Here is a 25,240-nt window from a genome sequence, read left to right on the forward strand (position 1 = left end):
TGTGTATTATTGACGGCTCCAGGCCGTCAGTAACGTTATTGACGGTCCTGGGCCGTCAGTAACCATTACTGGCGAGCTAATTACTGAGGGCCCAAGGCCGTCAGTAATGCATGCATTTTAGACGAAATTTGTGCATTACTGAGGGCCTTTGGCCCTCAGTAAATGCATGTTTTCTTGTAGTGCGGCTCTTGCGACAAAGGCATTTTCATCTCCGCGACTGCTCCCCTGAACTTTCATGCGTACTCAGATGCGGACTGGGCGGGTGACAAAGATGATTACATCTCTACCACTGGTTACCTGCTCTATCTTGGCGACACCCCCATCTCTTGGAGTTCCCGCAAGCAACGCTCGGTTGCTCGATCATCCACTGAAGCTGAATATAAAGCCTTGGCCGACACGGCCAGTGAACTCCTTTGGGTACTCTCTTTGTTCACTGAACTTGGTCACACTCCTACAGCTGGTCCTGTCATCTACTGCGACAATCTTGGTGCTACACATCTGAGTGCTAATCCTGTCTTCCACTCCAGAATGAAGCACATAGCCTTAGCTTATCACTTTGTCCGTGAAAACGTTCAACGTGGCCGTTTTCGTGTTTCCTTCGTCTCTACCAACGACCAGCTTGCTGACATTCTCACCAAGCCTCTGCTTCGCCCCCGGTTCGAGTTTCTACTATCCAAGTTGCATCTTTCTTCCAGGTCGCCCAACTTGCGGGAGGATATCAAGCATAATTAGTATTTAATTATTATCATTATTATTTTAGGATTTATATAAAGTCTATAGAGTCAATCACCTTAATTATTGGAGATATTTGTTCCTTAATTTACTCCATAATTTACTCCAATTAGGTTACTATACTTGTGTATATATACACCTCTTGTAAACTCTCAAAAGTAATGCAATATACAACTTTATTCATTCTTTTATAGTTGTTACTATTGATTTTGTGATAACAGTATTGGCTATGGTGTTGTTGTTGGAGAAGGTGATGATTTTGATGATGTTCAGGGAGGAGAAAAACGCAGCAATGTTGCTGCTGCTTTTTTTTGTGTGTTTCTTTTTGGTTCTCCCCTCTATTTTCTTGTCCGTCCTCCTCCTTTTTTCTCTGAAATTACTCTCCATTTATACCAAGAGGATTAGTATTGAGTAGTCAAGAATGGTAAGGACAGACTCTTAATTTCTTTTTAATTCCTTAGGTGAGAATTTGGAAAGAACTTGAAGATGGGAGCTTGAATCAAGGATGGAGATTGATATTACACCAAGCTCTTGCTTGTTTCTGCGTCACCAGGAGCGCGCATCATCTGTTTCTTTTATTTGCCTTTTTGTTTGATTTTTGTTACTAATAATAATAATAACAATAATGATAATAATAAACGAAAATAAATACTAAACATATTTTTTGGATTTTTTCAAGAAAGTTACTAAAAAAGAAAAACAACTTAAACAAAGTGAAATATTTATAAAAAAGACATTAATGGGACTTGAACATGCAACCTCGCACTTGAAACTCTTTGAACGCTCTTTTTACTACCAAATTGACTAATTCACATAATTGAAAAATAACGCGAAAAACAATCCATATGATAGTAAAAGATAGACAAAATTTGGGGTATGACAGTGTGTACCCGATGTGCCCGAATTGAAGAAGATGATTTTGGAAGGTCATAGAAGTGGAATGAGTATTCATCCGGGAGTAACCAAGATGTATCAAGATTTGAAGAAGTTGTTTTGGTAGCCAGGAATGAAGAGACAAATTTCTGAGTTTGTTTATGCTTGTCTAGTTTGTCAGAAGTCGAAGATTGAGCATCAGAAACCGTCTGGTTTGTTGCAACCTTTGTTTATACCGGAATGGAAGTGGGATAACATTGCTATGGATTTTGTGGGAGGTTTGCCCAAGACTACGAAAGGTAACGAAGTGATTTGGGTGGTAGTGGATCGTTTGACGAAAGCCGCACATTTTATTGCTATTAAGAAAGGTACTTTGGTGCCTAAGTTGGCCGAGATCTATGTGGAACAAGTTGTGAAGTTGCATGGTATTCCGTCGAGTATTGTTTCGGATCGAGATCCAAGGTTTACTTCGAGATTTTGGGAAAGTTTGCAAGTGGCTTTAGGGACTAAGTTGAGGTTGAGTTCGGCTTATCATCCTCAGACGGATGGACAATCAGAAAGTACAATACAATCTTTGGAAGATTTGTTGAGAGCTTGTGTTTTGGAGCAAGGAGTAAGTTGGGATTCGTGTTTGCCGTTGATCGAGTTCACGTACAACAATAGTTTTCATTTGAGTATTGGTATGGCACCTTTTGAAGCTTTGTATGGGAGGAGGTGTAGAACACCGCTTTGTTGGTTTGAATCCGGAGAGAGTATGATTCTTGGTTCGGAGATTGTGCAAGAGACTACGGAAAAGATTAGAATGATTCGAGAGAAGATGAAAGTGTCTCAAAGTCGTCAAAAGATCATGTTTTCTTAAGAGTTACATCGACTAACGGAATTGGACGTGCTTTGAAGTCGAGGAAGTTGACGTCGAGGTTTATTGGTCCTTATCAAATTTTGAAAAGAGTGGGGAAGGTGGCGTATAAGATTGCTTTACCGCCATCATTGGCGAATTTGCACGATGTGTTTCACGTGTCACAATTGAGAAAGTATGTTAGAGACCCGTCACATGTGATTGAATCGGATGTTGTTCAAGTGAGGGATGACTTAACCGTCGAGACTATACCTTTACGGATCGAAGGAAGAGAAGTGAAGAAGTTGAGAAACAAAGATATCGCCTCGGTGAAGGTGGTTTGGGGAGGACCCGCCGGTGAGAATGCGACTTGGGAATTGGAGAGCAAGATGATGAGTTCGTATCCAGAGTTATTTCCAGGTAATTTTCGAGGGCAAAAATTCTTTAAGGAGGGTAGAGTTGTAACGACCCAATTTTCAAATTATTAGTTTTTGTGTGTTAAAATATTTTATTGACGTGACATTTTAAATAAGTTAATAACTTTAGTTATTTATCGAATACTTTAATTGGGCCAAGCTTTTGGGCTTAAGGCCCAATGGGCCTTATGGACTAGTGGGGGCGCCCATATAGTCATGGGTAGAGAGAGAAATTCATTTTTCTCTTGTTGTTGAGAAGTGTAGAGAGAAGGGAGAGCTCAAGAGAAGCTAGGGCAAGGAAAGGAAGAGATTCAAGATCAATCTTCGAGTTTTTCTTCGAATCCAGGTATGGGAGTAGGTTTCATAATCGTGGGTGACTCGAGGAAGGGGAGAATGTCGATTTCTCCTCACCCGAACTTCCTCCACCCCATTTTCGTTTTAGTTTGAATGGATTTTCTTAATGGAAATCGATTCTAAGGTTCATAACATGTTTAACATGCTTTTATCATGATGTATGAACGAATTTATTGGATAAAAATGAAGTTTATGGATGATTAAACTCAAGAACTTTGTGTTCTTGAGAGTTTTGAGTAAAAGTGTTCAATTCTTACTTTTTCGATGTTTATGATGTAGATCTATGAAATGAACCGTCCTTTTGAGTCTATACATGTTGGTTACACGTGAAATCGAACTTATTTGGGATCTGGAACAAGAAAAATGAGATTTATGAGTAGATTATGAGTCTTTGTAAAAAATGAGTCTTGAATTATAAAATAAGTGATTATAGGTGGTAACAAGTTGTTCTTAAGTGTTTTTGATCATATATAAATGTGGTAAATGATGTATGTGTGTTTTTGGGTCATAATAAGTGCTTATATGTGAAAATAAGTGATTATTTGGTCTTTGCTCAGGAAAACTCGAAAATCACTCTGCGTCCGGCGCCTGGCTCAGCTTTTTCCGAGCCTGGCGCAGCTTTTCTGGGGAGCTTGCAGGTCCCTGCGCCTGGCTCAGCTTTTTCCGAGCCTGGCGCAGCTTTTCTGGGGAGCTTGCAGGTCCCTGCGCCCGGCTCAGCTTTTCCTGCGCCCGACTCAGCTCAGTCAATTTCTGCGTTGACCTTTGGTTGACCGTTGACTTTTGACTTTTGACGGTTTATGTACCCGAAACCCATTTTACTCGATTTTTCGCGTAGATTCCGATTCCGTAGTTTGTTTGGTGAGATAATGTATGCTTAATAAAATTAGCTTATGTTTTTGGTATTGTGTTAAATTGCAAGTGAATACATTGTATGTAATAAACGATGTATGTTGATAGTATGATTTAATTGTGTTCTTATGCAATTATTTGTTGATGTTGTGTGATGATTATAAAGGGAGAATATTAAGATTGAGGTATCTTAATAAAGAAGTAAGTTGAATTATATTCACTTAATAAATGAAGAAGAGCTATATGCTAACTAAATGTGAGTGAATTCATGATATATATACATGCATTCATGAATTATATAGGATATTGGATATTCCAATAAAGAAGTATATCGGATTATATTTATCTGAAAAAGAGGGATATTAGAGGTGAGATACTCTAATAAAGAAGATGGTACCACATGTAATAATTAATAATTTAGAGATCGACATATTATATGAAATTAGAACACACTTACTTGAATCAACAATCATGTTTACCGAAATAGCCGATATCGGAATCACCGATACATTAGACAAGGTCTTCCTCTGCCTGATCACATGCTCCAGTCTTTGAGGTCTTTGATGGGGAAGACAACAAATGAGCTTACTGTGTTTTGTACGTGACGGCAAAGGGGACCTAGCCAATCTTATATAAGATCACAACCCTAGTACCACCCATCATGGACTCTAGAGTTGGGCCTACACTTTGTTTCTACACAAATCAGAATTAGTGTTCAAGCCCATTATTACTGATCACAATTATCGGGCTTAAGCATCATCAAATGGATCACAACAACATCAACCCGTTTTTAATAAAACCAAAACTCACAATTGATTGCAGCCCACATAATATTGGAAAATATTCTAACATTCTCCCACTTGGGCAAAATCAATTGTATATTTTTAATTTGAGAAAACATTTTGAAAACGACTCTCGGGTTGATAACATATTTTAATGTGGCCACAATGATCCCAAGATGCAACATCTAATTAAGACTCCATCCAACAAAAGTTAAATGATATCGAATCATGGCGGCAATTATATCGTTATTGATACAATACCTTCCATAGTTACAAATACCACCAAACTCCGTCGATTAGTCATTCGTGTAGAGTGTAGCGAGAAAATGATATGTTTGTGATCTCAACCATTCTATCATTTTCTTCGTCAGTCCTCAATTTCTCTCAAATGCATTAAAGCTAGAGAAATTATATGGTCCATAAGATACCACAAGTCCAAGCTCCAAAACAATGTTGACTACCGCGGTATAATGTTCTAATCAACATCGAGCTCCAATATTTTAGACATAATTTCTCTCAAATGCCTCAAAGCCAAAGAAATTACATGGTTCTTAAGATACCATAATGCCTCAGCTCCAAAATAGTGTTGATCAACGGCTAAGTGATCCCGACAACACTGAGCTTATTTATTTATGTTTTCACATAATGTCTCAGCTCCAAAATAGTGTTGATCACCGGCATAGTGATCCCAACAACACTGAGCTATAATATTTATTTATACAATGCCTCAGCTCCAAAATAGTGTTGATCACCGGCATAGTGATCCCAACAACATTGAGCTCAAATATTTTTATATTTCAAATTTCAAATAATTTCAAATTTATAAAAGGAGTTAATATAAAATTCAAACTCCCACTAATCAAGCATATCAAGAGAATATAAGTTATCTCCCACTAATCAAGTGATCTATGATGTATTAAAACCAAATTGGATTAGTATTATCATAAGAGGCCAATATAATAGTACAATCACCTTTGGGCAGAATGCACTCACTAGGGATAAAAAAAAAAAAAAAACCTAGTCAAAACCTCATATGAGTTAATCAATGAGTATACATTGAACTTTGAAATTTGTCACCTTTAGGCAGGCAAATTCCTCCGATCAATACATCCTCCAATAACTTCATCTAAAATTAATTTTTAATCGTAACATATGATAATCACCTTTGGGCAGAAAACTACATTTTACAATTAAAAACATTCCTCAAACTATAAAGAAAATCTCATCAATCGATATAAGCGGTCCCACTTTGGTGGTAACAGTTTATACCAACGCACAAAATTCTCTTGCATAGGAATCAATAATTAAAAAACACATTCCTCAAACTACAAAGAAAAGTTTCATCAAATCAATAATATAAGCGGTTCCACTTTGGTGGTAACGGCCTATATTAATGCATGAAATCTCTTGCATAGGAATCATTATCTTTTGTCTCTGGTCAAAATACAACTCAGTAAAAATATGCATCATTTAAATGCATCTAAACTGATAACTCATTATATTTTAATTTGCATTCTCAACATGTCTTGAATTATTCAATGCGGAAAAATAGTATTTGAGGGGAGAGATCATTACTGTGAATCAGTCAACTCAATATAATAAATAAATAATTTATGCAGCGGAATAATATGAGACTTCATTTGAAATATTATTGAGGATATAAAGCAAATAGTCCCGAACTTTTATAAATAACATAGGACTCCTCAATATAAGTCTCTATAAACATTTATAAATAGTTGACATGTAAAACTCTCCCACTTGATAGAGAATTATAGTTGAATTACCAATCAAAAAGTGTTAAAATATTTAAACAAATACTCAACTATTTTCTCTATCACACAATGGACATGTCAAACAATGTCACACTAAATTTATATTTTTCCATAATAGAACTCTCAAAATATTAAACTTGAAATACTCCCACTCATTAGAGTAAAATTTTAAAATCGGAGTATATAACAAAAAATCAATTAATGATTATATAGAGAGTTTATAATTTAGAATATTCCGGAAAAACAATAAAACTTTCATATATAATTGCACATTTATCATTTTAAAAAAAAAGGAGCTAGTAGATAATGTTGGAAAACAAATTTCTCCTTATATGCAATTATATAACAAGTCACAAGAGGATAAATAATTACACCACTAACCTCTAAGAGTGTGACTTTTTCATCCTTGCAAATAGAGTCAATAAGCTTTTGTTGATGACTTTACGATTATCATAAGATATTTGACAGTGTCATCTCAAACAGCCACAAATCAGACAAACCGTTATATATCATGATAAAATGACTTTAATAATAAATCAATGCAAGAATAATTCAATTTTCAATTGCCTTAATAATTGCTCAAATTTACGCTAGGAAATCTCCAATAATTATTTTGCTCTTATTAAGTTCAGCCAATTATTTCAAAATTATCCTATACTTTGAATTGGCAATTAAATAATAGCAATTATAGAGATAGTATATAAATAGATCGTGAACAATGTCTTGCATCCACAGAAGCAATATACTTGAGTTAATTAAACTTAATCATATGTAACATATGAAATTAAGTATTTCTTGAAAAATAATCTGATCATCTATGAGCAGATAAGTGGGAGAAAATATGAATTATAGCAACATCCAAAATTAATAGTCTTGTTGACTTACACGGCAAATTTATAATACAATCCGTGTATTAACCGAAAAGTTATACTTTAGAGTTCAGACTATGCACGATGCATCAATAAACAAAATATATGAAAACAAATATCAGGGCACCATAAAATAAGAAACAAATATTTGAAGCTTTATTTGCCTATGCACATCCAAAGATGGCTTCACCATAAGATAAATAATAATATAGTAATAATAAAATAAAGCTTCACCAACTGAAAATAAGGCATAATACATCTTTAATGTTTCAAACTAATATTGAAACCAAATAGCATCATAATAATCCGATTGGATTAACATAGAATCTGAGCACACGAATAACAAATTTACAAAATATTTATAAATTCATATTCATATTTGGTGTCACAATTAACAAATTTGAGCCTAAAATAAATTCTCTATTATAACTTTTTTAATAAAATATTTCACATTAGTGTTGCTACAAAAAAAAAAAATCACAAATAATATTTTAGGCTCAAATCATGAGAATCCATGATTTATATTTATATACAATTCTCACATTAATCACCAAATATAGAAATTTCTCAAAATAATCTCATTCCCAAAATCAAGAATATATTTATTAAAACAATCAAATATTCTTGTTCTGGACATATAAATGTTATAGGTGTGTATGATATCATAATTTTATTCCAAATAAAATATCAAATTAGATGATTTTAAGGAATAAAATAAAATTCCTTAATGACACTTTAAATGTGGGAGTATGAGAAAAATTTGCAAACAAATTTCACACAAGAAAAATATATCGGTGTCATATAAAAAGAGTAAGGAATATTTCTCACAAAAATAATTGGTGCCGTAAAACCGAATTGAATTCACTCATTAATTGTTTATGCTCAGACAATATACACACCAATAAATCAAATATCAAAAATTAAAACAAAAGAAATAATTATCACACTTTCATGTCCACCCAATTTTGGTATACTGATTGATATATACACAAAATTGAAATTTGACCAATAAGCTTAAATTGAAATTTGGAACCAAATCCTTTTGTTCCTAAGCTGAAAATAATAAATGGTGCATCACAAAATTATAGAAGAAAACCCATCACATGCACTGAATACTGAAAAGTGTGAGTGACCAAAACACATGATTACAGTAACCATCGCACAATAATCACATTAAGATGCTGGAAAATATGTTTAGAAAGGATTACTCCGTATAGTTACATGAATGTTTCTCGTGAAAACAATACAATTATATTCCTTATAATAAAGAAATTTATGGCTTCAAGCTATAAACAGAAAATAGCCATGAATATTGATTTTACTTTTGCAAGTATCAAAACCTATTAAGTTTTCCCGTTGTTTTTCTGACGCTAGCACTTTTGAGGGTATTGATAAAATAAAATTGTAAACCGCTCAACTTAACAATTGTGCGTCCAAACATAGGGAAACCAAATATTAAATAATTTCAATTTCACATAGGAAAATTTGGCTGTTCCAAAATAAGCAGAGTTCATGATCTTGCGATTCATTAACATAAATAAATAGATCCTTAATATATGGTCAAACCTTGAATTAAAAGTATCCCCGATACAAATCCAAATCGTGAACGAAAAAATTCTTGATAATAAAAGACGATTGACTTTGATTTCAATGAGGAAATAATCATGAACCAGAAAAAGCAAACCAGCAAGAGACAAATAATACATTGATCTTTCAAGACAAGGAGACCACTATTTTCAAATTATCAAATTGAAACAATTAACATGTTGCCCATGTATATATAAACCACCGATCATACGATTCATGTAGAAATCAAATTTGAAGGTTTCACCATTAAAAATATATGAAACACTTATGAGTGACATCGTCACAAAAAACTCAGTCGCTAGAATCGTATGATACAAAGAAAACAACCTTGTATTCACAAATTAGGGTTCTAAATCATATAGTAATAGCTCTGATACCACATGTAATAATTAATAATTTAGAGATCGACATATTATATGAAATTAGAACACACTTACTTGAATCAACAATCATGTTTACCGAAATAGCCGATATCGGAATCACCGATACATTAGACAAGGTCTTCCTCTGCCTGATCACATGCTCCAGTCTTTGAGGTCTTTGATGGGGAAGACAACAAATGAGCTTACTGTGTTTTGTACGTGACGGCAAAGGGGACCTAGCCAATCTTATATAAGATCACAACCCTAGTACCACCCATCATGGACTCTAGAGTTGGGCCTACACTTTGTTTCTACACAAATCAGAATTAGTGTTCAAGCCCATTATTACTGATCACAATTATCGGGCTTAAGCATCATCAAATGGATCACAACAACATCAACCTGTTTTTAATAAAACCAAAACTCACAATTGATTGCAGCCCACATAATATTGGAAAATATTCTAACACCACATGCATTAGAAATGTCTAGGGTGACATTCATGAAGTTGAAGCATTAGAGTTACATTAGGTTATGTGTACCTTTATGTGATAAGTGATATGTGACACATGTTTGGCTAATTGTGATAATTGATAATTGATGTTTGAGTATTCGATTATATGTGTTTAAGAACTTATAATTGGATGATAGATGTTGATGTATATGTATAATTGTGATGTATGCATATGTTAAGAAGGAGTGTTTAAGTACCGTTTTACTTACACTTATACTTTGATTATGTGATCTAACTCTCATGCTTTGTGTTATGTGCTGGACCGTTGGGGGTTCAGATTCTCAGGTTGAGGATCCGGCTCAGAGTTAGAGGCGTTGCTTGTGCTTAGTGTAGCACACTTTTTGGTGAGGGGTTTAGCTTAGAATACTCCTTTAGATATTTGTATATCTTTTGATGGGTTGTATAGAATTGCTCTGATTAGGTGTTTACCGTGTCGGGTTATTCGCTTGAATTGTATTAAGCCCATGATGGCATATTTGACCTTGCTAATCCTTACTTTTGTTGTAAACATAATATCCTTGTTGTTTTTTTTTTTGGTGTATCATAATATCCTTGTTGTTGATATGGCCTAGAGCCTAGGGATATTGTGTGAACAATATGGTTATTGTATGATATGCACAATGAACTATATTTGATTTTAATTTCCGCTGTGCTAGCATGATTTAATTCTGCTGTGGTTTTGTATTATAATCGTGACGCCTTAATTTCTTAAGTGTTTTATTTATTTATATTCAATAGATTTGCGTTAAGGGGTTTGGGTGTTACAATTAACCCCTCATTTGACTGATTAGATAGTTGTCTCTGCATGATGCATTGTTATTTCAAGACTGATCTATAACTCTATGATTTTATGAATACTTTGCAGGCTCGTTCCTCCCATTGAAGTTGCGAGGGCCATTAATTATGCAATACGAAATCAGTGACGAGTTCTTGAAATTCTTCCATCAAAATAAGACCACCGAGCTTCGTCAAGAGGCAGAGCGGTCTACACCTCAAGCCGCAAGGATCATATTGAAGTGGCACTTGAACTTGTAAGTATTAAATTCACATGTAAACAACTTCATTATAATTAAATTATTACATGTACCTCTGATTAAAAAATTATGTAGGATGTGAAAAGTATATGTCCTGCCAATTTTAATTGTAGCATCTCCTTGGCTCTTTAGGTAGAAAGTAGAAAGTAGTATAATGATATTCCAAAACAAATATAGATTCATTTTGGGACAAGGAAGAATTAAAATCTATCCAAATACAATTAAAGGACACTTGTAATTACTTGAATATGCAGCAACAACAATAGTGTTGAGATTTATTATAATCCTAGTGCATATTACTCCCACTTTTTTGGCTTTGATTAATGTGTATTCATAGTGCAATTATAATTTCCTTTTCTAGCATTAGTTCAAAGCTTACGCAGCTTCAGTTAGGAGAATGCACTGACACAACCACCACCGTTAAGAGCAACGTTGAGACATTTACTCAAGGTTTATAACTTACATAGCAGTTTTACTTGTTTGTTTCTTTGTAACTGTTTTAACTCCACGATTATACATGGATTGCCAAATTTTGTTGGCTCATGCATTTACATTCAATGAAATCTCCTTTATCTCTTGCATATATATGTTCCACCAGTTGACACTGCTGTCACCACCTTATTGTTGGACTTTAGGTATTCTGGCCATGGGACAAGATTACATGACTTGAAATGGTGTGGTGTAAGCAAATACTCAACATTACTTGATTATATCATTCTTTTTGGTGAGAAAAAGATAGTATGAAAGAATCAAGAACAATCTAAGTGAGGCTAATGTGCTATTAGCATGATTGGACATGTGGAATCAAAGCAAGATTAAGGTATATTCTAAAATTACATATACTATAGTAGTAGAAATTAATTTCTTAATCTGTCATCTGTGTTTTTTGTTGTGAAGAAAAAAAAGCATTTTTAGTGTATTTCTAATATTATTACGATAAATCTTGTCATCGGTCTTATAATGTTTTTTTTTTAAGTTGTAATGTTTGTTTGTGGATGACTTATATCTTCTTGTAAACAAAGTACAAGACAAGCTGCCGTTATATGGGAAGTTTTAATATAAGAGAATTTGTTTAAACAAGTCTTTGGTAAACTAGAATGAGAAAGATTCAATATAATTGAAAATTGGCTTAATTATACTTTTAGTCCTTATCTTTATTTTAAGTTTCAAGTTGGTCCCTTATCTTTTAAAAGTTTCAAGTTCGTCCCTTATCTTTTCTGCAAATTTCATGTTACCATGTTGGTCCCTCTCGTCAAATTTTACACTATTACCGTTACTTTGGACACGTGTCATGCCGTCACTGGAAGACCATACCACACCACACACCATACTTGGCCTGCACACTATACCACCACTCGTCCAGCACGTCGGCGCCGAAACAGTAGACCTGAAAAACACGACCACGAACGACCAGCTACAAAACGCCAGGAGAAACGGCGGTCGGAGCCGTGCGGATGACCAAGCCATCGTCGCACTGCTCAAAAAAGAAGCTACATCTGAGTGTTTAAAATTTGGATTTTGAGGGAACAAGAAGGAGGAGGCGTGAAGGAACCTAGAGAGAGGTCAGAGAAAAAGATTTTTGCAAACGTGGTTTCTGATATTAGTAAATAATTTGTTAATTGGTCTGTTAGTGAGACTTAATTTCTTCCCTTTTGTCTCTCTCGTTCCTGATTATTTAATTCCTTTCATTTTTCTTTCAGGTTCTTAAAGGTCCTCTCACATTCTCCTCTTTGCTTTCATGTGTTTGTATAATCTGATTCATTTGTGTGTTGTTATTTTTTATAGATGCTTCGAGAGCAGTGTATATGTTATGACCAATATTTAGAGTGGCTAGGGTTCGAACCCCAGTCTATATATAAAATACGATTTTTTTATCAGCTGAGCTAAACTCACATAAACAATATCAAATTAAAGTTAATGATACTTTTTGTATAAAAAAAGCTAATCATCATACTTTATGCATTACAATATAATTATAAATTCAACCCAAATTACATTTTATTCCTAAAAAAGAAATTCCACACGACATGCACACATTGCATATTTTCTTTTATTCAAACAAGAAATATAAAGCACATAAACACTAATTTATGTTTAAATTTTGGCAAATGCTACGGTTTGGAGCTTTAAGAAAATCATGGTGTGAATACGATTTTATCAAATTCGCCATAAATTCAAGCATTAATTCATTAGAACTTTGATGCTCATAATGGAACCGGATCAATAAGCACTGCTTTAATAGATGTCTTCATTAGTCCTTTAGAATTCGTGTAGCCATCTTCATCTTTGTAAATCACATCCATAAAACGTGAAAGATTCAGAGCACGGGTGAGAAAAGGCATTGGAACTTTAGTTGGCCTAAGACATTCTTCATTTATATCTTTCCAAGCAATTGCACTTCTCTTTTGGCATTCTAGAATAGCAGCTTCCCTTGAGATACCGTATTGCTTCATATAGCAATCCAACAATGAGCATACATGTCCTCTTTTTTGTTCAAACTGTACAACAAGAAATAATTCATGCAACTATATTTATATCGAGTAAAATAAAATAAATAGTATTTTTGGAAAAATTAAGGTTTCAAATTGTGATCCGCATTCGCAATTGTGCCTGCAATATTGTTGATTTTGTAGTCTCTACAACCGCACAATCGAAATGTAATTGCATTAACAACTCATTAGACGATTTCAGACATGTTTGTTTAAATCTTCTTGCCAAAAGTTAAAATTTCACAACCCATAATAATACTAAACTCTGGCTTTTATTTATTTTTTTGGTAAAGAAAACCATGTGACTCTACTGTGGTAGATAAATAATGTTGTGGCACCATGTGCCACTTAATATAGGGTCCGTTTGTTTCAGCTTTACAAAAATTGATATTTTCTTTGTATTTTTTAAAATAGATTTTATTAAATTGTTTTTCAAAATTTTTGAAGTTTTTATATATTTATTTTTCTAAATTTAAACACTAATTTTGACATCATATAACAAAAACATACATTATTGAAGATCGAAACATAGTAAAAATCACAATCGCAACATTTGTAGTTACAAATTGCATCTGCTACCACATGACCGCTTTTTAAAATCGTAGGAATAATTATCGGTTTTTCTATCATGTGCAAATTTGTTCATGTTACGAAATTTAAAATTTTATTTTAAATTTGTATTGGAACTTATGCATTTTATATTAAATGTGCAACTTTTTAACGAATTATTATTGTTTTTCAATAAAAAATGACTATTTTTAGTTGGTTTAACATGTGCAATATTACACATTAGACAAAATACCTCGCTGGAGACAATTTCATCCATTAATCTGCAAAGATTAGCTGCGGCATTAGCAATTTTTGGCTCATTTGTTATCCAATTGAAGATGTTCTCTGTGGCTGTTTCTCCCATGCCAATGTAAGAAGTTAATATCAGCAAAGTGTAACAACATGATTTTGTTGCTATGCGCATGTACTCTTCTGTTGTTGGTGTATAGTTTTCATTCAGCCATCTGGCCTCAGTTATATATGCTTGGACTGCCTTTTTGACCTGCCATTGTTAGCAACAATGTAATTAAATTTTGAAAACTTTGTTTAATATTTAAGTTGGTATTCTTTGTGCTGATCTATAGTTTGGTATAATATAAATATTATTTGCCAATAAAAAATATATTTAAGAGTGTCTGTTTGGTACTTAAAATAAGTGACAAAATAGAATAATTGTAGCCGGGTGGAATGAGTAGCTCAATAACTAATTGAGCTAAGATTTAGGGGTTAGAACGAAAACAAAAGGAAGTACAAAAAAGAAGGGATAAAATACAACTGCCTGAGCCCCTGACTTTTCATACTTCCAAGTACTGTAATAATTAGAAAAATAACAATTCATACTTCTTTTTTGTAGTATCCAAGGGTATAGGTCCTTCCTTCTTTGCTCATTTCTTGCTCTATTTCTTCGTAAACCATCAAGAGAGTTGTATAAAGAATTTTCATGTAGTCTGGAAGATCGTCTACCATTCTAATATCCCACCTGAAAATCACTTTCGTTACCATCACAATCACCTTTTTTTTTTAAAAAAAAAAAAGGAAAAAGAAGCATTTTTAACAAGATGTGTCTAGACAAAGGAGAATAAATATCACATTTTATTAAAATTTACTAAAAATAGTAAGAGTGAAAGCCAAGGGAAAAATAAGGGTGATGTAAATATATGTTTCCTTCCATGTGAAGTGTTAGTTAACCTTTCAATTGCCTTGGTAAAAAGTTCTAGTTCATCAATCGTTCCATATGCATCATATGTATCATCAATGACCGATAATAGGTTGATTGTTTTAGTCATGATTTTTCTTGCTTGAGAATATTTGGGCTCAAAAAATGTAGTCAAAATCCAAAAGCTACATTCAATAATCCTATCTCGTGCATAAGGTAGTTTGTTGGCCAAGTCCAGCTCCTTCCACCATCTTTAAAGATAAAATAAAAAATAAAAATTAGCATACAAAGGATTAATCTTTACAGTTTTTCTTTTAATATTTTCTTACTTGCAATACTTACTTGCAAATGTTTCCAAATTCCTTTTGATATAGGCTTTGAAGAAAATTGAAATCCAATTTTGCTAAAGTGAGTAGAATTTCATCATGGGATGAATCTTGCTCATAGATTGAAATGTAGCGTCGTGACTCTAGCCTTGGCAAGTTCTTGTGTAGAGCTTGCCTTAAGCTATATTTGACTTGTGTAGCAAGAAAAGGGCTTAATTCGGTGGCAATGGACTCGAGATGAGTTGAAGTAAAACTCAATGCTTCTTCCAAAATTTCTTCTCCATGAATCATCATATGTGATGCTTCATACAAGCTTAACATCCCCTCAACATCCGTGATAAGGTTTTCATTGAAGTTTCTTTGTTCGTCCTTGAATTTGTTGAACACGTCTAGTGTGTTTATAAAAAACAACCATTAGAGTGAATATACAACTTCAAATAAATAATAGTAAAAATAACGACGAGATGAAAACATGCCATTCAAAAATATATGTGAATCTTCAAAGAAAAAACTTATTTACGAGGATATGAACAAAGTATAGACTTTTTTTTAGTGAAAATTGGTTAGGAGAACCTTCAAAAAACGTAAGAACTTTTTCTTATGTAAGCACTATTTTTTTTTCTTACGTAAGAACTTTAATAAATTATTTGTTGTTGTAAGAGGAGAAGTAACCCCGTAACTGCGATCGGGAGGGGACTGAAACTACTTGATGCCAGAACTGGCTCCCGAACCAGATTAAACTAGTAGTGAAACCAAAAAAATAAAAATAAAGAAATTTAAATAAGTTTGAGGTATGCATAGATATATACTCGGGAAAACATGAAATCCTTGTTGCCTTAACACCCTAAATAGCACAGCAAGAGAGTAAAGGTTGTCTTCAAGAGTTATTTCTCCATTTTCAACATAGCACTTGTGAATATCTTGCAAAATATCATCAATTTCATGTTCAAAGTGATAGCTCACACCCAAACGACATATTGAATCAATTAAGTTGACTTTTGCCATTGGTTTATCAGTTTTTGAAACAAGCATCTTTCTCACTTCATCTTTTAATGTATCAATTCGTGCGGCAATATTCTTATCAAGTTCCTGCATTCATATTTTGGGAATAACTTAATTAATACAAATATTTTGATTTGAGATATATATATCATTCTTCTAGTATATAAAAAGCAGTAACGTAGTCCCCGTGAGCTTATCTCAGTTGGTAGGGACATTGCAATGTATGTGCAGGAATCTGGGATCGAACCCGGGATACTCCACTTATTCACATTTAAGGTGGATTTTCTAGTCACTAAGCTACTTGACAAAAAAAAAAAAAAGTAACGTACATACCATAGATTCTGAAGCATATTGAAGGAAATATTCGCCCCAAACGGTAGGGTGATAATCTGCAAGATTTCTTTGCAAGTCAGATTTGGCATCAGGATCGGAGGAGTAAGCTACAGCAGCCATCCTTAGATCTTAAGTATTGAAGTGAATGGATACTTCTCACAATGTAACTCTTTTTGGTTGATGAAAGAAGGCCTAGGTGTATATATAGTAAACATTTTTTTGGCAATAACTTTAATAAAATAAATTTATTAATTTAACAATTTTTTCAAGAGCACGATAATTTCAAGTATATTTTAACAATATCTTTTAACAAATTTTTAAATATTTTAATATAAATAAATTTTCTACCATAAAATAATAAACTTAAGTACATAATGAAAATCAATGGATCTTTGCGAATGCACATGTCTCTAAACTAGTTAAATATCAAATAAAATATTTGATATTTAAGGGAGGGATCCGACTACACTTAACCATTCTGTGTGGTCACATCACACACACAACATTTATTTCTCAGTAATTTATTTTCTGTCTTTAATTTCATGTCATTTACTATTACCCGCAAAGATACCTTTCAAACACCAAAGCTAATACAAAATCATTCCTAAGCGAAAGTAGTAATTTTGTCACAATCCGTGTGGAGAACGATAAACTTATCACTTTATTACTTTGTAGCAATTCTGTGCACTTGCAGAACCACCGTCAACTATCATTGATAAAAATGAGTTTGGGTTCTCTCCATTTATTATCTCTCCATTTATTCTCCATTTGGAGAGAGATAGACACATTAAGAATTAGTGGGACCCAGTAAAAGTGGGTCCCACTAATTTGTGGACCCCACTAATTTTTCCTTGTGTCTATCTCTCTCTAAATGGAAAATAAAAGGAGAGATAATAAATGGAGGGAACCTGAACTCGATAAAAATGTATGATATGAGTGTGCAATTTTTTATTTTTATTTTGAAGTGCAAAATTTTATTAAAAGGCACATGTTAGTAAGGAGTACTAAACTGGCCTAAAAGGTTACAAAATACTAAGAAACCAAACAAATAGATGAATTGATATCATGGTTTTCAAAATATTCTTAAAGTGATTCGTCGATTAACCTATTTGCATCCGATTTGTATAACCGGTGAAGGTAAATCAAAACTAAAACTTAGTGTTCACTTTGAAATTTATGTACTGTTTTAATCATCTTCTTCTTATTTAAGTATTTAAGTATTTAGAGCAGATCCTCCAACTCAAGTTCTCACATATATACAAACATTACATTCTATATAAAAATAAATAATGTATCACTATATTTACAAAGATGTGACACCCCCCTTTCCCGCTCTATCTTCATTGGTGCTCTGACATCCTTCTTTTCCGCTCTATTTTCATTGTTGCTCTGTTTCACTTATTATATATTAATTTTAACTATTTCAAAAATATAAATATAACTGTATAAAATTAAATATATTAATTTAAAATTATTTTTAAAGTGTTTTTTAAAAATATATTTTGAAGTGTTATATAGGTATATATATGGGTCAGTATTAAATGACACCAACTAGTTTGACATCAAATGTTACACATCTCAATAACGTTTTAACCGATATAAATTTTATAAAATACACCGTTGGATTGAAAGTTTATATCACATAGATCATTTGCGTAAAATTTCAGACAAATCCAAAATCATTTGATATGCTACTGCGACACACAAAGAATAACGATATATAAAAAAAAGACGCAAAAATTTGATGTATCTTAATAACATATCAAATGATTTTGAATTTGTATGAAATTTTACACAAATGATCTATATGATACAAACTTTCAATCCAACGGTGGATTTTATAAAATTTATATCGGTTAAAACGTTATTGAGATGTGTAACATTTGATGTCAAACTAGTTTGTATCATTTGATCTTGACCCATATATATATATATAATCTAGTCGGCTCGTGAACAAAACGAACCGAACTATATATAGGTCAAATATCAGGTCATTTAGTTAACAAACTTGATCTTTAGCATAAGTTCGGCTCATTTGATTCATGAATCAAGTTCAACGAATCAATTGTCAAAGTCTCGAACTTAATTTATTCGAGTTGATTCGATTCATTGTCAGAACTAGAAGTGAAGACCAATACTCTTCCCTCTAAACTCAAAATCTTAACAACAAAGATATGGCTCAAATTCAACTATTCATGCCCCAGATTTGATGGTTTTCGTTTCCCTTCTTTGTAATTTGTGTGGCATCTACGAAGGTTTTCCATTTTCATCCATATTTTAATGACTTCCTCACATGGACGATCTACGAAGGTTTTCCATTTTCATCCATATTTTAATGACTTCCTCACATGGACGGATCTAGTATTTGTTTTTGGTGTGACCAAAATTTATTAGCATAAAAAGATTTAAATGACAATTTTAAATTCAAGTTAAATGTTATTTTAGAATTTCGTAAATAGATTAAGAAATAATAAATATTAAAATGTTATGTTATTTTTACTCTTCATTTTTATTAAAAAAAGAAAAAGAAAAATTCATTTAATAGATGTTTTTGGTTTTTACAAGGAAACTAACGGTAAAATATCATGAACTGTACTTTGCTTTTTTAAAAGATCTAAAATTTTGGGACAAAAATAAAAAAATAAAAAATTAGAGATATAACGAATGTTAAAAGTTTAGTATTCTATTTTATTATCATTTTTTGACATGATATTTATTTCAATATGACTTTTTAAAATAAAAGTAATCAAAATTATGACCCAGAAATCAAATATTGTGTTCTTTTTTTTTCTAGATGAACTTTTTTTTTAAACACACCTACAAAATAATCATTCAAAAATACGTTTTCTTAACACTATAGATCAAAATTAACTGCATGATAATTTTTTAGGGATTAAAAAATTAATAAAAATTAAGTAAACACTAAATTTAAAATGTTACTATTTTATAGACCAAAAATATATTTAACTCTTTTTTGTTTAGTAGTCTAGTTGTTAGAAATTTTACTTTAAAAATGAATAAGTGCAATGTTTGGGGTTGAAACTCCAGCTCATGAATAATATATGTGTATGCGATGTTTCAACCAACTGAATTAAACTCCCCAGGACAAAACATATTTAACTATATATTATATATATTAAAAAAAACTGAAAACTTTGGTCTGTCCCAACGTCCTCACACGTTTTTCTTAATTTTATAGCCATACTTTGCGTGTTCCCCATATTAGTAGTGTTAGATAATAATATTATTAGGGCTTTAAGTATTGGGCTTTATATGTTAGTAGTTTAGTAGTCCATTAGGAATTATTATAAATTATTTTGTAATCCTTATTTTGTTAAGTAATGCTATTATAATATTATTGAAACTCTAGCCGTCACTTTGTGTTTCTCTCTGAACTTTAACATGGTATCTAGAGCAAGGTTCGATCCGCCTTGAACTATTTGTCGCTTCCGCTTTTGAATTCCCAAAAGATTGGGAATATATTTGTTGCCGAAAATCTGATGAGAATGAATATATTTGTTCTGTTGAATTTGTGCTGCTGCGTTTTTTGGGTCTCTCTTGATGTGATTTTCCGTTGCGGTTGATTTTAGCGTGTGTTCTGCAAACAAATGTGAGTGTGTCGATATTGTTCTTTTTGGTGGCCACAAAGTGCTTATGTCTCATAGTTTCGTTGCTTTTTGATTTAGTTGGTGTAGTAGATTTATTGCTTTGATTGTGTTTTTTGTTGTTGGACTTGCAACTTTTGTTTTTTTGCAAGTTACATGATAGTAGAAACAAGGGTGATACTGGTATAATACTGTGTGGTGGTTGAGTTGATTTTATTTTGGTCTTTTGTCCATGTCTTGGTTCTGTTTTTTCTGGACTGATTTTGGATCTTTTGTTTTTGTGGTTCAGTTCCGTTTGATTTGATTTGGTTCTGACCGAATTGGTTTTGTTTTGTTATGGTTGGTTTTGTTTGGTTCTGTCTGGTGAGTTAAGATAGTACTCACAATCTGTCTGTCTGGTGAGCGAAAGTTCGCAATCTGAAATTTGAATCCGGTGAGGGAATACTCACAATTTGAAATTTGAATCCGGTGAGGGAATACTCACATTGAATCCGGTGAGGGAATACTCACATTGAATCCGGTGAGGGAATACTCACATTGAATCCGGTGAGGGAATACTCACAATTTGAAATTTGAATCCGGTGAGGGAATACTCACATTGAATCCAGTGAGGGAATACTCACATTGAATCCGGTGAGGGAATACTCACAATTCGAAGTCTGAAGAACTTGAATTTGAAGCTATTAGTTAATTTAGTTTATTTTCGGGTTGATTTGTAACAAGCTCAAAGCTTAGTACGCTTTAGCTTGAGGGGTAGTATTAGAAATAAAATATTTAGTTAGAGTAGTTTGATTTTCGTTTTTTGTTTGACAAACTCTCGATGATTATCTGATAACGCATCGTGAGTTTGAGGGGAAGTGTTAGATAATAATATTATTAGGGCTTTAAGTATTGGGCTTTATATGTTAGTAGTTTAGTAGTCCATTAGGAATTATTATAAATTATTTTGTAATCCTTATTTTGTTAAGTAATGCTATTATAATATTATTGAAACCCTAGCCGTCACTTTGTGTTTCTCTCTGAACTTTAACAAGTAGCTACTAGGTTTAGTAGCCCTCTAGATTTATGTATTTTTGCTAATGAAGGATTTTTAATGCATTTAATACTCATGGACAAAATTTCAAAAAGAGGCTAAATAATAAATTAGTTTATAAAATTTATGTCTTATAATTTATAAATTAAAAGATCTATTTCATAATAGTATTTTCATCATGAGTTTATATCTTATTTTACAAACTTATAGTTTATTTTTTAGAGGTTATTTCAAAAAGCACACATTGATGCCGCATGTGGTTTGTTTTCTACGATACTTGATTCTTTGACTATATTTCAAATCTGTTGAGATTTGCAGGATTTTTATGAGTCTCTATGGTTTTCAAATCTGTTGAGATTTGCAGGTTTCTTTGTATCTGGTTGATCTCTATCGTGTCAATGTTGACTATTTGGAGGCGGTCTGCGAGCCAAGACTTATTTTCCCAAGTTCTCTTTCTACCGATGCCCCATCAACTTTTGATTCAAGGAGCTGTTTTTTGGATTCTGATTGGCCGATCACTTTTGATTCGAGATCGAGAGTTAGTGTCTAATGACATCTCTATAGGTCGGGTTGATGTCTTATCTGAAAATCTGGAAGCTGAAGAGTGTCTTTCTAAGAATGAGATTAGAAGTTGACCTCTATTAAGTAATGTCTGTTTTGATATTTTCATTTGTGTTCCGCTTATATACAGCGCATTTTTTTTGTAGCCCTTTTGCAGGTCTCGGTAATCTCTTATATTATAAGCTTGTATACACAAGCAAACCATAAACCTAATTTATTTTCCCTCAACTTTTATCTTGCAATTTTTATTAAAAAATAATATAATTTTATCTTGACTACGATTCGAACCAACGACCCTTCAATGCAAGGCAATTTTTCAACCACTATGACAAGTATACCAATTGTGCTTAAAACTATATGCAATAATTGATAAGCACCATTGATTTTCATAGGAAATATTTCATACAACAATTAAACACCATCGAATTATATTGCACAGTTTAAACAATTAAAACCGATAATTAGAAATCTAGCAAATCATCAATTCATACATTTTCTTAGTGTTTTATTTTTCGAAAAAGTTTACATTTTTTTATCCTAGCTAATTCAATATTTTTTACTAATTAACTAAATATGTTAACCATTTTCTTAGTTTTTTTTTTTACGGAAAGAAAAAAATCATTGGAATTAAAATTTACTTTTTTTTAACTAAATATGCTAAGAAAAATATATTTTTTTTAAGTTTTTCTAAACTTAAAAGTTTCTTCATGTTGAGGAGTATGGTTGATCATATTACTGCAAATATATATATATATATATATATATATATATATATATATATATATATATATATATATATATATATATATATATATATATATATATATATATATATATATATATATATATATATCAAGGTGATATTTATGCAAATAGTAGTTGACTCCAGGTATATATCAATGTGACTATATTATTAATTACGAAAAAAATCACTGATTCACATTGGTTTCTTTTGCTAACAATGTATCCTAACATTTCCGGATCAAAGAAGATTGTTTTCTGAATGAGTTTTGGGTGTTGGCGATGGAGAAATCGAAGATGACAACGACGATGATTTAGAACTTGACATTCCATCAGATTTATTGATTCCAAATTCAGGAGATCCTCTTGCTTCTATCGTTGAAAACACATATCCCAAACTTTTACAAAACGTGAACGATATAACGTGTTTCCAAAATAGAGCTATATTAGCTCCTAAAAATTCAATAGTCGACACAATAAATTATTATATGTTGGATTTAATTCCTAGTGAAGAAAAAACATATTTGAGTTATGATACTTCACTCGCACTTAATGTAGATGGTCGATGTTCATACTCTCGAATTTTTGAACACGATTTCTACGTCGGGACTCCCAAATCACAAGTTGAGACTTAAAGTTGGATTTCCTGTTATGCTATTAAGGAATTTGAATAAAAAATTAGGATTATTACAAGATTGAGAAAACATGCTCTTGAAGGAAAAATTATTTTAGGAAGTAATATTGGTGATCAGGTTTTTATACCTAGATTTTCTCTGACACCATCTGACGTAAGAATTCCTATTAAATTTCAACGGAGACAATTTCCTTTAATGATTTCTTTTGTGATGACTATTAATAAGAGTCAGGGACAATCTTTAAAGCATGTTGGGATATATCTTATGTCGCCAGTGTTTTCACATGGTCAGCTGTATGTTGTGATTTCAAGAGTTACTTCTAGAGAAGGATTAAAAATATTGATCATCGACGATGACAGCGAAGATACGACTAAGACTTCGAATGTGTTCTATAAGAAAGTCTTCCACAATATACCTTCATTTGTATGAATATTTATCCAAAATTATTGTTGAACTATCGTTTAATGTTACTAAAAAATTTTCGTATACCTTATATTATTACAATTATCATATCGTAAGTTATAATTACATATCTTACGGCTAATTAGACTCGTGCACCGCATGCATGAGTGGATGTTCTAGTTATTAATAATAAGGTTTAAATGCAGTTTTGATCCCCCTATTTTGAATTTTTTGAAGTTTTGGTACCCCTATTTCAAAAATCAATTTTTCAGTCCCCCTATTTTGGATTTTTTGTACTTTTGGTCCCCCACTTCATTTTGCGTCAATTTTCATGATGCGGCAGATGACACATGGAAACTACAATTACACGTGACATTATTATTTATTTTATTTCAATAAATCATATTATTAAAAATTATTTTGATTACAGTAAAAAAATAATTATTTTGATTAATAAAATATTAAATAAATAAATTAAAAGAAATTAATCCTCAAAATGCCTAATTTTCCTAGAATTCTTCACCATCATAGTTGTGTTCATCCCCTATTTTTTGATTTTTATCCTTTGAACTCAATGATCTCATTGCAAATTAATTTTTTATTTTTTTACCAAAATTCGTGATTTTTTTTTCTCTACAAATAGAGACTTGGTTCATTTCATTTGGACACAGAAAAAAAAACCAAGTTTTTCACTCTCTTAATCTATTATTATCTTTCTAATTAGTCTTTCTTTTGAAGTTTTAATATTTTTTTAGTGAAATGGATCCCAACATTATTTGTATCGCATTAATTATGTTGTTTGTGTGTTGTATTGCATTTCAAAATATTTGTATCGTACTAATTACGTTACTTGTGTGTTGTATTTTAGATTAAGTTAAGATGATTTGTATCGTATAATTTCATTAAATAAATTTTGTTTTTATTACAAAAAACTAAAAAATAAATCGTTAAGTGTTAATTATTTTAATTTAATTTTAATCGATAATTATAATTTTATTTAATCATAAAAACAAAAATTTAAATTTAAATAAGAATATGAAATAGAAAGTGGTGGGGTAGAGAAAGTGGTGGGGTAGGGTGTTGAATAGAAAAACCATTGGAGAGGGTAAAAGTTGATTGTGTGTTGAATGATTAGGTGGAAGAAAGAGAAAATGATGTGGAGTGAAAAAGTGAGTGTTGAATGTATTTTGGTGTTGAAACCATTGTACATAGTCTTAGTTAATTTTAGGTGTCGTTTTAAGGTTATTCACAGATACCAATAAAATTAATAAATTTTGCTACCTTTGATGAAAATATCTGTCTTTTCCTTAAAATACTCTTAATTATTTAGTATTTCATGTCATATACTCCTACTTCTTCGACAATGAATAGTTAAGGGTCTTATTGACAAATCAATAATTAATGTTACATTGAATTTTGAAAACAGCTA

The 25,240-nt window shown here is 32.0% G+C and overlaps 1 protein-coding gene across 1 annotated transcript; it reads right to left on the reverse strand.

Moving 5' to 3' along the window:
- Window positions 1–12,880: 12,880 nt before the first annotated feature.
- LOC123918870 (probable terpene synthase 2) lies at window positions 12,881–17,009 on the reverse strand. Its single transcript, XM_045971033.1, has 7 exons — window positions 16,835–17,009; window positions 16,309–16,588; window positions 15,516–15,888; window positions 15,206–15,424; window positions 14,858–14,996; window positions 14,271–14,519; window positions 12,881–13,477 (listed from the first exon to the last, which is right to left on the reverse strand). The coding sequence occupies exons 1-7, from the start codon at window positions 16,952–16,954 to the stop codon at window positions 13,184–13,186; spliced, it is 1,674 nt and encodes a 557-aa protein (XP_045826989.1). The 5' UTR covers window positions 16,955–17,009; the 3' UTR covers window positions 12,881–13,183.
- Between the last annotated feature and the right edge of the window lie 8,231 nt (window positions 17,010–25,240).

This window comes from Trifolium pratense, linkage group LG3 (assembly GCF_020283565.1).
Source record: "Trifolium pratense cultivar HEN17-A07 linkage group LG3, ARS_RC_1.1, whole genome shotgun sequence".
NCBI lineage: Eukaryota > Viridiplantae > Streptophyta > Magnoliopsida > Fabales > Fabaceae > Trifolium > Trifolium pratense.